This window comes from Aythya marila (assembly GCF_965140915.1).
Source record: "Aythya marila genome assembly, chromosome: 9".
Lineage (NCBI taxonomy): Eukaryota > Metazoa > Chordata > Aves > Anseriformes > Anatidae > Aythya > Aythya marila.
In genome coordinates, this window is record NC_139050.1 from 26,208,503 (window position 1) to 26,222,278 (window position 13,776).

General features: G+C 50.6%; 1 protein-coding gene across 1 annotated transcript; it reads left to right on the forward strand.

The window, feature by feature from the left end:
• Nucleotides 1-3,950: 3,950 nt before the first annotated feature.
• Nucleotides 3,951-12,314, forward strand: MINDY4B (MINDY family member 4B; the record flags this gene model as incomplete). Its single annotated transcript, XM_082767247.1, has 12 exons — nucleotides 3,951-4,066; nucleotides 4,302-4,329; nucleotides 5,350-5,496; nucleotides 6,120-6,278; nucleotides 7,277-7,368; nucleotides 7,964-8,129; nucleotides 8,591-8,656; nucleotides 9,126-9,196; nucleotides 10,037-10,109; nucleotides 10,383-10,487; nucleotides 10,794-10,974; nucleotides 11,639-12,314. 12 exons carry the CDS (start codon nucleotides 3,951-3,953, stop codon nucleotides 11,779-11,781), a joined length of 1,347 nt encoding a protein of 448 aa, XP_082623373.1. The 3' UTR covers nucleotides 11,782-12,314.
• Between the last annotated feature and the right edge of the window lie 1,462 nt (nucleotides 12,315-13,776).

The window sequence follows — 13,776 nt, forward strand, 5'->3', positions numbered from 1 at the left end:
AGGTTTTAGGTAGATGTCAATGTGACATATACAGTAAACAAAAGATAGCATGCTATCTGATGGCATCAAAATCAAAATACTCTTCCTTGTAGTAAAACCTTATCAGTATATCTACTCCTTCTTCCTCCAGGAACTTATTTTAGAAGTAGGTGGTACCGACAAAATTAAATCAATAACATTGAACTGAATCTAGATAGTAAGATAAGTACTCAACCATGTAAGAGTCTACGATCACCAGCAGCACAGTTTTGACCTTTAACTGTTGTAAGTGCTGTGATGCAACTATCACCACATCAGGGCAGCAGACCACAAGGGGAAAGAGCAGCAGGGCCAAGAGGAGAAAGCCCTCAGGCTTCGTGCCTCAGGCAGCAGGCACTACCCCAGAAACCCCACTGGAGGGGAAGGCATGGCTTTGGCAAGGGCTCGCAGACAGAACCCAAGCACCCAAACCCACCACTAAGACTTTAAGCTTGTGTCACATGTGACAACACCATTATTTCTGTCCATAAGCTTCTCTTAAGTTTTTTAATTTTAAAAGCCCAAACTATTACTCTGACCCTGAATTCCAAATTCCCCAGTGCAATCACTGCAGCTGTGGGTATGGCAAGCCTTTGGGGATTTATTTGGGAATACACTGGCAAACTGTTGGTTTTTAACCCGACCAGCAGCTCAGCACCACACAGACATTTGCTCACCACCCCTCCCTCCCCCCAGGATTGTGGAGAGGATCAGAAAACAATAGAAAGTTTGTGGGTTGAGATAAAGACTTATTATTAGGACAGAAAATAAATAATTATGTGTACAAAATAAGTGATGCACAATGCAATTGCTCACCACCCACTGACCAATGCCCATCGCATCCCCGAGCAGCACCCCAGCCAGCCCCTCCCACAGTAATCGCTCAGCTCGGTGCCACATGGCATGGAATACCCCTTTGGCAAGTTTGGGTCACCTATCCTGTGTCTGTCCCACCTCCAGCTCCCGCTGCACCCCCAGCCTGCCCACTGGCAGGACAGAGCAAGAAGCTGAGATGTCCTTGGCTTGGTGTAAGCACTGCTCTGCAACAAGTAAAGCATCAGGGTGTTATCAACATTATTCTCATCCTAAATCCCAAATACAGCACCCTACCAGCTACTAGGAGGAAAAATGACTCTATCCTAGCCAAAATATAAGACAGAAATATAAGATGTAGAGGAGATTCAGAGTACTCCCTCCTGCTTACATGAGGGAGGAAGCCTGGCTGAGTACTGCTGAACAGCCGCTGTGCAACACAGCAAGGCAAAGAGCACCTCCAGGAACACAGCAACATAAACCCAAACCAGGCACCTTTGGTACTGTGCTACACCCACCCAAAGCCTCATTGTCACAATTATGAATAGCTCAGCCCAGAGAACAGCCAGTAAGTGCTCTCTCATCAAGCAGTACAAATAAACAAAAAGCAAAGCTCCTGGCAAACAGCAGCGATGGAAAGAGGCCCCAGACACACAGCATGCTGCAGCTCAGCAGGGGCTGGCAAGGAAACACCTGAGGCTCTCCAACTCAAGACGCACAGGAAGCCAGAGGGGATGAACGCATCAGTCCCTGTGTCTCTGAACCTCTGCAGGTCAGGTAAAGCAGCCAGGCCACTCGCCCCAGGTAGCCCCAGGTACGGCTACGTCAGCCTAATTACTTACAGGCAGGTCAAAAGAGCTTCACCTCAGCAAACACCACCTCCGTGGAGATGAGGCTCTCCTTGCATAGCACAGAACCGCTCTTCCAAGCAAACAGCAGAGAAGGTGCCCTAGGGGAGCAGAGGCTGCACCAGCTGCCCATTTATCTGCCCAAGTTGCTGAGGTTTCGGGTGCAGCTGCAAGCAATGAGCAATCCCACTCATCACCACTGGAGTCACCTTGTGTCTCAGGGAGCCTTGTGCCTCAAGCTGCAGCATCTTACAAGATGACCTTGCTGACATTTATGCCAGTTTTTATACTTTTACTATGAATGACAGAAAAACCATGCTTATTTTTGTAAAAGTTGTGTCATCTTTGTTCCCGCTCCACCAAGCCTCATACAGAACAACCCTGCCTCCCGAGCTGTATCGTATACATCTAGTTTCTAACAATGTGTAAGCACTACTACAGATTTCCACGACCACCAACATTTTTTTCACATTTTCCTTCTGAGCTAATGTGTGTTCTTGTTAATTAATATTAATGCATCTTCTTAACACATAATTTGTATTACGTTTCATTGTGTTACCATAGAACAAGTACTGAGAAGCAATGTTTTGCCCTTGTTCCTGGTGCTATATGAACCCAATCTGCTTTCAGCCCTGCTGCCCCACGGGCGGCCGGTAGCGCAGAGGTGAGAGGTACCGGCTGCCCTCAGCGCCGCGCCTGCCCTGTGCCCTGCCAGTTCTGAAGGAGTGAGCCTGTATCTGTAAGGCAAAGAACTGCACGGAGCTGCCTCAGTGCAGATCGGCCTTCTCACCACGTTTCCTGTGCAGAGGAGAGGGGCCCTGCTCCTGGGGAGCCCCTTCACAGAGAGCTCCTCTCTGTCCCACCCCATCCCCTCCCAGCCTACTCTCAAGTATGAGGCCAGCTGTTGAAGCCATGCTCGTCCGTTTTCCAAGGCAGATATAGTAACTTCTTACTAGCAAAATTAAATTTTGTCAATATTTAGGTTGGACCAGCTGAAAGCGACAGTTGCAGTGAGCATGAGACGCTCAGCTCATGCTCCTGGATCAACACCAGCATGTACTCTGTGGATCACTTTTAATCCGTGAGCATCAACTGAAGTTTTGCTCTGCATCATTTCTAATTTCACAATTAAAAAATACATATATACAGCTAGGAGAAATATGTAAATATATTTTGAATGTTCTTGAAAATTCAGATTTTTTCTATCACAATAAAAAAAATAGTACGCATGCGTGTCTGTGTGTGTGTGTGAATGCAGTGAGCATACCTATAACCACAAACATGTGCACTACATGTTACACAGGGCATGTATCAGGATTATACTGCCCACCCAGCGATGCCGCCCCAGAGGTGCTGCAGACGTGGGTGCTCTGCGCCTGGTGACCCCATGCACAGCTGTGAAGGGAGCTGGGGCCGCACGGGTGCCTCTGCTGGTGGACTCTTTTGAAACAGATCCATTTTCATGTTTTTTGTTGTCGAAGGTACTACGCCAAGCAGACGATTTATCATGCAGAACCCGCTTACAGAGTAAATGCAGTCAGCTTCTGTGCTGTGGCACTGGCAGCCCGTCCAAACTGAAACCTATCTGCAGAAACTTTTCTACAGAGCACAGCCAGGAAATTACACGCGTCTGCAGATGCTGGGGCATGGAGCAATGAAGGTGGTGGTGCTGTGGGAGAGAAGCCAGAGGAGACCCCTGCAGGGGCGGCTGGTGCCCTGGTGGGGTGCTGAGGCCCTGGTGTCCCTGCGGGCAGCATCGCCATGGGGGGGAGAGGGTGCTGCTGGCCCTGCTGGGGTCCTTCTGCCCCCAGCAGTTGTGGGGCTGGAACCATGCAATAGGAGAAGTTAATGGAAGCGTGCAGCATCTCGCAGCACGTCCTGCACCACGGAGAAGCTGGAGAAGCTGGCAGGGCTGAGCCCAGAGCCCCGCTGCTGTGGGTGTGGGATTCCCCTGGGGGAAGCAGTGACTTTCCCACAGCTCCCTCAGGCAGAGCCGCTGACCCTGCGAACACCTGCCTTCTGGCAAGTTGGCAGGCACCGACCAGCATCCCCCTTCCTGCAGCTCGCCCGTCCCCAGCTGGGCTCCCCGTGAGCTGGTGGCTGCGTGGTGCCTGCAGAGCCGTGTGGTGCTCTGCTCTGCTCCACGGCCCCAGCTCTCGCAGCCCCGTGGTGTCCCCCCGCTGTGCTCCTGCAGACCGTGACCAGCACTGATGAAAGTTTAATCACGGCATGGCAGCAGGAGGTGACAGTGAGCCTGGGGCTGCGGCTCCGATGGACGAGCAGGGAGCTGGGCACCCCGAGCACCCCAGGGCGCAGGCAGCACTGGACGAGATCTGCAACAAAATTTCAGATCTGAACAAATGGAGGGAAATCTTTCATTTCCGTGGGTAAGGTTTTTGTCCCCCTTTGTTATCACACATTTTAAATTCCAGACTTTTTGTAACATTATATTTCGTCACAAGACTTATGCCAATGCAGGAAAGGTTTTCAGGTGCTTAGTAACGCGAGTGCAACAGCTTTTCCTCCTCTTCTCTTATGGAGTTCTTCTCCAGCTGGTCTCCTGTTCCTTAATGCATTAACAATGCCTCTGTTTTATTTTTTGATTTATATTTTATTTTGCAGTTTGGAAATCACTACTACTACTCATCAGGTAAGCATTTCTCTAAAAGGTAACATTTTGTACTTGTCTACCAGTTTTTGCAATTGTTTTGCCATGTTATCCTATTGAAGAAATTACTCATCCGAGTGTGTAGTACAACAGCCTTTATAGAGACTTATTTCTCGTGCTCCTTTTCTAAGAAATGTGCATTCTCTTCAGGTATTTAAAGGGATGTTTTCCCAATCTGAATCAAAATAGCAAAACATTTCAACATAAATTGACCTTTCTGTCTAAACATAACAGTTTTCATGGTCAGTGGTCAACTTTAGAAGACAGGGGGAAAAAAAGATAGTAAGTGAAGACCATAGAATACAAGTATTTGGAGAACCTACTCCATCCTTAGGTTGACAAGCACTGAAACTTATTTCCTGAAACTCAGACAAACACAACATTCTTCTTCTACACTGTAATCATTTGTTCGTGTGGGAGTTATTTTTAACAATTAGTTAAAGTTAGTTGGAAGTGAAGTATACAAATGCATATTTATCTGTCTAACACAAATATACCTAAGCCTCACACCCTTGTCAGTTTATACACAGTAAAACAACTCAGGAGCATAAAATTGATATTTGAAAGTAAATACCACGCACCTTTAAAACAAACAATTTGTAACTAAAAATTGACTGTGTTTACCCAGGCCTGTTTTAAGCAGAAATGTCCCCCGTTGCTGTTAGCCTGTCAGTGTTAAAGGGGGCTGTAAAGGAAAATTTGGCTGCGCGGGGCCCGTCCCCACAGCCAGCAGGGAGTGTGGTGGGTGGCAGAGCCGAAAACTGCACCCTGCAGCGGTGGCGGGGAAGGAGGCGAGCAGGGAGTGAGCACACGGGGCACGGGTGGTGCGGGGCTGGCAGGGTGAGGGCACAAAGCTGCTGCCACCAGGCACTACGGGCAGTCCTGCTGCTGCCCCTCAGCCCCGTGTGCCATTATCTGTGCTCATGCCGGGGGCTGGAAACCCTGGGAGCGCTCCAGGAGCCAGCCGCCTCCGAACAGCTGCCCCTCTCTCCCTTCCTCCAGGGACGCCCGGGCTGCGGGACGGACGGAGGGCACGGAGCAGGTGGTGCCGGAGGGACCCCGCAGCCCCGCTGCCCTCCCACGGTGCCGCGGCCTCCCCCGGCCTCCCCCAGCCGGGGCGGCCAGCCCCTCTCGCTGGGCATGGCGATGGTGAGCAGGGCTGTTATTTATTTATGGGACTCTTACAGAGCACGGCTGTAACACAACCTCAAAACCAACATACTATACTTCGCGTTAGATAATAGGCCCAATGGCAAGGCACAAAGCATCCTGCTTCTTGGTGCTCTCCTCGGGAATAGCCTCAGAACAGAAGGCAGAAATTTGGGAGAGCAGTAGGATGTTTTTTTACTTGCCCACAGCGGGTCTCCAGAGCATCAGCGCTTGGTGCTGGCTGCCCCTGGGCCTTTACCAAGGGGCTTTACCAAAAACTCGGCGGGTTTTCTGCAGGGGGGCAGCAGAGGGGTCCCCAGTGCTGACCTTGCCTCCTGTGATCTCCAATACAAAACCCATCACATCTCACTGTGCCACAAACATGATAAAAAGCTCAAGAGCTTGAAAAGCCTGGCCAGGGCTGCTGGGCTGAGCACACCCCCAAAAAAGGTCCTGTCCTGAGGAGACATGGGCACAGAACTGCCCTTAGGGTCAGCTTCACAGGACTCCACCTGCTCCATGAGGAGCCACCCCCCCCACAAACCACGTGGGTCTGAGCAAAACAACTTGCATGTTCAGGGGTGTGTGCCTAGTGTTTTGCTCCAAGGCTGTGGATCCTGCAGGAGCTGCACCTGACACCTCTCCATCCCCTCCATCCCCAGGCGCTGCGGAAGGTGCTGTTTGGGGACACGTCCCGCATCTTCAGCCGTGACTGGGCACAAGCACACTTCAGGTTTCGTGAGCCACACTCTGACCTGGCCTACGCTCTGGAGGCAGACAAGGTAACGCGCCAGTGCCGCATCTGCACCCCAGGCCAGCCCACGGGATGTGGCAGCCAGAGGTGCACACTCCCACACCCGTATATCTGCAGACCTGCACACACCCCTCCCGCACCCGCTCTGGTGGCACAAGGTGGAAATACTGGAGCAGATTTCAGTGGAGCAGCTATTCTGATCCAGCAGTGTGCTGCAGACACAAGCTCGAAATACCGCAGCACTAAATTCATCCAGGGACGAGCAGCGGGTTGCTGAGGGTGGGCACGTTCAGATGTACTTGCCCATTTCTTTGGGGCAGTAGTCAGCCACTTCTTACTGCCCCACCTGGAAATGAAAGAGGTGAATTTATCTGTGTTTTAACTTGCTGAAATTGGATGGTTCTCTTCTTCCTCATTTACCATCATAATGCTGCCCCCCAAAAAAGCAGCAGACCAAGATACACACTTAAAATTGCAAATACTCTGGACCTGCCAGGAGGTTAAAATGCTTTTCACAAAGGCAGGTGAGGATCCTTGAGGTCAAAGGACACTTGGGTGCAGTGCAGAAAGCAGATCTGCCATCAGCAGCAGGGAGGGCCCTGCATGCAGCCTCAACTCAGTTGGAGCCGTGCTCCTGCCAGCCTCAGTCCCTTTGTCACAAGGCAGAGGAGAGGAGGGAGAGCCCACGGTGCTGACCCTGACCCCTTCTCTGGGGCTGGGACTCCCACCTCGCCAGGATGCACACGGGCATCCTCCCTGCATGAGCACAGTAACAGGGCCACCACGGGCTCTTCTTGCATAGAGACTTCTTATTTTTAGGCACATAAGATATTTTTCAAAACTTTTCTATTTATCTCAGAAGTCAGCAGCCATCCTGAATTACCAGGGAGAAGAGAAACACTACTGCCCTTGATGCTGGCAGCAGGCTGGCTCAGACGGTCAGAATGCTGCAATTTCCAGCAGACCTGCACAGCTCAGCTTGTTTGGGCTCATCAGCACTGGCAAGTGTTTGCTCTCTGTTTCTAGGGAGGAACGAGAGCCATTCTGATGGCTGTACAAGGGAACATCATTAAATATCTGCTCTTCGTAAGAAACACAGAATATACTCACCTGGAAAGGTAAGCAGATGAGCCTTCCTGGCGAAACACAAAAACTGCTTCCTTGCATTGTTAGAACTAATAAAACCAGCACCTGCCTCCAAGTTCTACCAGATGAGAGCTCACGTCAGAGCTGCAGCTACAGATGGAGACCTGCACCCTGTGGGAACGCCGTACCTGGCTCCCAGGCAGGGATTTTCCCACCTAGCCTTTGCTGCTGCAGGAGCAGTGCTTGCCTCCTCAGCACAGCCCCTGGTGCTGTGGTGGCAGCAGGGCACCCCGCAGCACTCGGACGGTCCCTGTGCCGCTGGAAACGCCGGGGGCGATGGGCCGGGCTGCGGGCATGGCTCCCTTCCTCAGTGCCCTCCTGCCTTCACAGGTCTGCTCCTTAGAGCTGCATGGGCCTGACCCAGGATATTCAGGCAGGACAGGGCCTCTGGGGGCTTGGCTGTGAGCGGGACCACTCCAAGATGAGGGTGTGGGGACTCTCCGCATCCTCGAGGAGGGGCCCACAGCCAGCAGGCAGCTGGTGGGGACATGGGGCAATGGGGACACAGACCCCTTGCTGCCACTGCCCCCGCCTGCCTGCCATACTCTGCTGTGTCCTGCTCTGCAGATTGTGCAAAATAAGCCAAAAGGAGCAAGGAGAGGCCCTGGCTGCAGCCCTGGCAGACAGCCTCTGGGCAGCGGGAGAAGGTCAGGAAGCCACCGTCTGCCTTATCTCAGCAGCCACCCATTTTGTCCCTACCACGGACTACAAAGCAGACAACTTCACTGAACGGGTGAGTAAGAAAACACTTTCTGTAAACAAATTTTTTAAGATATTTGGTCTGAAGATTTTAGAAAAAAAAAAAATCTTATAAACCCATTCCCTAACTTATGATACATCACAAATTATAAGCACACAGGGCCCACATCCCAGTTGGAGCTTGAAAGATGTTTCTGCCACCTCTTGAAGGCTTTAGGTGAATCCAGGGGCTGTAATTATTTTTCATTAAAGACTGATCTTTCTTCTGGGAAAAAAAAAATAATAATAATAATACTTAAAAAAAAAAAAAAGTTGAATTAAAGCCTATTGCCTTTGACTATTTGCAAAGAACTGAACTCCAGAATTGAGGAATGGTCAGAGTAATTTCTTGTGTTAGTCCTTCATTTGTCTGAAGGAAACACTGAATTAAAAAGCCCTGCTTCTTAATATAATGTCTCCTTTTTTTGTTTCTCACTTTATGCTTCTGCCCTGCAGATTCAGCTGTTTAACTTTTTTGAGAAAGCAGCAGCTCAGAAATTTATCTTCGACCACATAAATTGTGTACGTATGGAATATTTGCTGTATTCTGAGTTATTTTCTGCTTGAACCTGATCTCTCACACAGAAGTAGGCCTTGCGGAGCTCAATAGCAGGGTCTTCAGCAGGACAGCCAGGCTGTTAGCCCCAGTTGTTCAGGGACCATTCCTAGATTATTTTTTTTTACTACAGGAAATGATCCCACTGCCACTGCAGTCACTGGAACCTCACCACAGATGCCAGGCAAACAGGGGTAACATTTAAAAAACATGTACAAAAATAGGTTAGTCCAGAACTGGACTTTTTTTTTTTTTCTTTTCACTTGGTCCTATTCAACAGAACTAGTAGCAAAGCCAAAGTCTTCCCAGAATAATACCTTGTTCGTTTGGCTCATTATATTTATCTAGGGTTGATTTAAGCAGAGGAATTGTTTTAATTAAGCATCACATATGTGCCATAGTTCCTTCCCTGTGATTACATTTTTCTTTTTCCAGTTTAAAAGTGAAGGAAGTAAGGGACTGATCCTGTTTTTGTACAGTTTACTTTTCTCAAGGACACTGGAAAGGTATGTTTCATTTTTTAAATTTTCTTCTAGTTTAGTTACATTTTATGAAATACTCTTTTTCTTATTTTAGTTACATGCCCACTCTTATACTAATGAGAAGAAGCAACAGTCAGAGGAATGTAGAGCTACTGGCTAAGTTTTGAGGAAAAAGAGGCTGATGTTGTACATTAACGTGTGTCCTTCTCGTGCCTACACGTGCAGGAGCAGGCAGGAGGGAGCAGCAGAGAGGCGATGTGCCTGGCTGCACACACAGGAAGAACAGTGCACTGTACCAAATCAGGGGTTATTCTACTGGTAGCCATAACCATAGTTACAGCTGATTAAACTTAAACATGAAAATCACAAAAAGCTTATTTAAACACAGGAAAAACACATCAGCATAACTTCGTTAGCAGAGGAAGCTGATACAGTCTTCCTACAGGCAATGTAACTGCATTTGTGTAAAGATGCTACAGACAGATACAGAGGCATCACTGCACCAGTGATTTGTACTAACATGACACCAATGGCTATTTAGCAAAACATTGCAGTGCTGCTTCAAATCGTTATATTCAGGTTAAACTTGGGGGTAGTTGAGGCACTGACTGAAATCTCTGTTCCATTCTGCAGAAGGTTGGAATCCAACCCTAGCTTTGAATTTTAACAGACATAGGCCTGACATGCGAGAGCTCAGGAGGAGCATAAAATTCCTGTAGTGGGACACTACTGCTGTGCTCAAAAAAAGAAAAGTAAATGATTCTGTGAAATTTCTTTCTGTTCTCTGTATTAGTCAGACATGATGTATGACGCTCCAGTCACTGATCTGGACATTACAGCGATATTTTGTGTCTGGTTGCACAGGGTCCAAAATGATTTAGGTGGCACGACACCTCACCTGTTAGAGTCCAGTTGTGGAAATGTCATCTGCACTCAGGTAGGACCAGCCTCACTTTCCAGGTGTTTCTGTCATTATTATTCCTCCTATGTCTGATCTTGGAAAACACCCCCACCTGTTAATCACCTAAAAAAATTGTGAGGCGACACTTGCTGTAGATGTTATCCGTGAGCTGCCGGCGGTGCCGTGGGAAGGCCATTGGGAAGGCAGGGTCCCACGGCTGCCCCGTGCTGTGTGAGGCCAGGGCCTGGGGTCGGGCACCCAGCACCTCCCCTCGCGCTGCTGCAGCCTGAGCGTGGCCCTCGCCTGCAGGCACTGCTCCAGGTCGTCCTGGCAGGCAGCGCGTGCCCCGGCCGCCGCTGCGAGGTGGGCTTCCTGCGCTGGAGCCGGGAGGAGGCCAGGCACCACCTGCCCCCGGTGAGCACTGTGCACCCCATCTCCAAACCCGCTCTCATCCCCAAGCCCTGCTCCCATCCCCAATCCCACTCCCATCCCCAATCCCACTCCCATCCCCAATCCCAGTCCCATCCCCAGTCCCGCTCCCATCCCCAAACCCCACAGCAGATGAGGTGCTGGTAGTTTCCCAGCCCTCGCTGTGCCTCACCCCGTGCCTGGAGACATGCCTCGGGCTCCCATGAGGACGGCAGCCCCCACAGCCCCTTAGGCACGGGTCTCCGGTGGGTAGTGCTGCCTGCGTACCTGAGCTGCCCGTTCCACCCCCAGGTTGGAAGCGTGCTGAAAACCCCTAAATTTCCTATCTGGCTGTGCAGCATCAACGGGATGCACAGCATCCTCTTCAGCACCAACAGGCTGCTCTTGTCCGACTGGAAGATGGAGCACGTTTTTCACCTGTACTTCTACAACGGGCAGCGAGGGCAGACGAGAACAGCCCACCTCACAGTAGGTGAGCACTCAGATGAACCACGGGAGCACAGAGCTGCAGGTGTCACGTACAGGCGTGCATGGAGCTGTGTTTGCATAGCGCTGCATGTATCTGCTTACATACACAGCCCAACGGAGCAGTGTACATGCACTGATACAGACATATGCATACAGCGTGTTTGCGTTTCCGTGCCCAAGAGCAAGGTGCTGCTGGGTGCCCCGAAGCCTCACAGGCCCTGGGCAGTGCGGGCTGCTCCTCACAGCTCCGAGGGCGTGCTCAGGAAGGGCGTTCCGTGCTCCCCAGGCACTGCAGCCACCTCCACTTCCTCCACCCAGCCCTTCGGCTCTCCTTTCACCGTGGCATTTAAAAACAAGAAACTTGAAAAACATCACACTGAAGGCCAAGTCTGAAGGAAAGAGGGGTGAAGGGAGATTCCCTGTCATGGTACACAGCATGGCCGCAGCGGAGGCCGCGTGCACCTGTGCAGAACTGCGACCTCCAAACATGCTGCAGGGCAGCGCTTCCCCATGCTCCCCCCACCAGGTGGGCAGCCCAACCACAGCAGCTCAGCTCTTTTGCTTTTAACCTTTTAATTTTTTTTTATTATTATTTTTTTTTTGGGGGGGGGGAGGGACACAGTGGGTTAGATGTTTTTAGATGCTTTTTAACTGCATTTCCTTTCCAGACACTCACTCACACCACTGGGAAGAGGGCCGCCGTAAGGACACAAGCAGCCCAGGGAAGAGGTCTCCGTCTCTAGAGATGGCAATCAGGACCAGGTGGCCAGGCGCAACTGTCAGCTGGAACGGGACAGACCCCTTCTTCTGAGGCGTGCCAGCATCTCCCCCTCCTGCCACAGAGCTCTGCGGTCTGCAGGGGAAGGGGCGCTGCCGCCAGCAAAACCACGCGCGGATGCCAAGCGGATGCCCTGCCGAGCGGGCATCACACCAGCTGACAGCCTGCACCAGAGCTAAGCCATCACTGGCAACGACACCTCCCTGCACACAATTTTTGGGTGGTGGGATGCAGTCTGCTTCTCACTAACATTGGCAGAGGAAAGAAAAGAGCATGGCAACATGATTTCCTTCCAGGCAGAGATGTTAAAAAAAATAATAATTAAAAAAAAAAATTGCTGTGAATGTGCTGAACACAGTGAAAGTGAAAACAATATTGAGTGTTGACAATGCTGTGTGCATCAAATTTATTTAATCCAGTGTAGGTAACTAGTTTATCCAGTTGCAACAAGAGAGGTTTTCTCCCAGCTCTCCCAGCTGTGACTTCTGTATCTGGATCGCTCCCTCCTGCTCTCAGTGACAGGCAGAGCCCCGACCCCCTGCAGGGTTTGCGGGGTCCTGGCTCCCTGCAGCAGCCTGGTGGAGGTGGGCAGGGCGCACCGCTGCTCGCACGCACGGACTGCTTTCCACTTCCTTTTTTAGATGTTGCCCAAAAAAGATCTGTTAGTCATACCAAAATGCGTGTTGCTAATGACAACTGTACTGAGAACAATAAACCTTTCTGCAAGTGATCCCAAAATGTAGACTCCTAGCTGACAAAAGAGAAGAGGAAAAAGAAAAAGAGAGGGGAGGGGAGGGGTGCATAAGGAGCCAGAAATGCATCTGGGATGGGAGAGGAGCCTGCTGGTTAGCAAGCTAACACGGGATCCGTACTTGTCCTTGCTCCCTGCATAGAATCATAGAAACACAGAATGGCTCCTGCTGGAAGGGATTAAAGCCCCTCTAGTTCCAACCCCCTTGGAGCAGTTTGCCAGGGCGATGAAGCAGCGCCTGCTGCCGCCTTGCTCCCGACACGCCGAGGTGACCACCACCGCCTGGCTGCACGCAGCCAGCACGCTCCTGCTCCAGGGGTGAGCTCCAGGGGTACGCCGGGTCTGCGCGGCCCCTGCAAGCCGCCCCTTGCCGTGAGCGTGCTGGGGGTGCTGGGCACTGCTGGGCCGTGGGGCAGCAGGAGCAGGGCCCGGCCACAGCCCCTGCCCCCGCCCCCACAGCGCCGCGCCCCGTGCACGCAGGAGCACAGGTGCAGAAATGCATGCGTGATTTCTACAGAAAGAAAAAAAAACAACAGAAACCGTGCTTCACCAGACCGATGAAACACACTCGCTGCCTCCCTCGGGCTTTCATCCTTCTTCCCCCACATTTCTATGTCTTTTTATAACTTTAGTACAAGGCTAAATTCAACATGCTAATTCCCCTCAATGAGAACTAAGTTCTTGCTCGTTTCTATTAGTTAAACTTGGCTGGAAAAAAAAAAAAAAAAAAAGAAAGAAAGAAAAAAATAGGTGAGGGATGGGGGAATTCAGCAGCTCTGACACCTCAGAAAGCTCTGTACCTGTGTCAGTGAGCACAGTACAGATTTTCATTTCTAGTCCAGAAATTTATTTGCAGAAGACAAATAAGCCTCTCTCACGCTCCATGTGCTCAGGAGTGTTGTCATGCACTGAAACACAGGAGTATTGGGGGGGGGAGGGGGAAGGACGGGCAGGGGCTACCTGAGAAACTGCTTAACACATTGGCAAGAAATGCAGGACACAAATCCAGACATGCAGATGAAACTCATGCCATGATTTGGCACCTTGCATGAGTCATTCTCAAAGAGATGACAAATATGGGAGTCCTGGAAAGCTCACCAACAAGGTGCAGGACTCTGCCTCCAGGAGACCAGGACACGAAGGAAGAAAAGGGGTTACTTGTGTGAAATGGCTCCTGAGTGCCACATGGGGCCTCCTGAGGGACCCTTTCTTTCGTTTTTTTCTTTTTCAGTGTGCTTAGAGCCTAACTGTTCATAAGGTGCAGATTTTTTAAATTG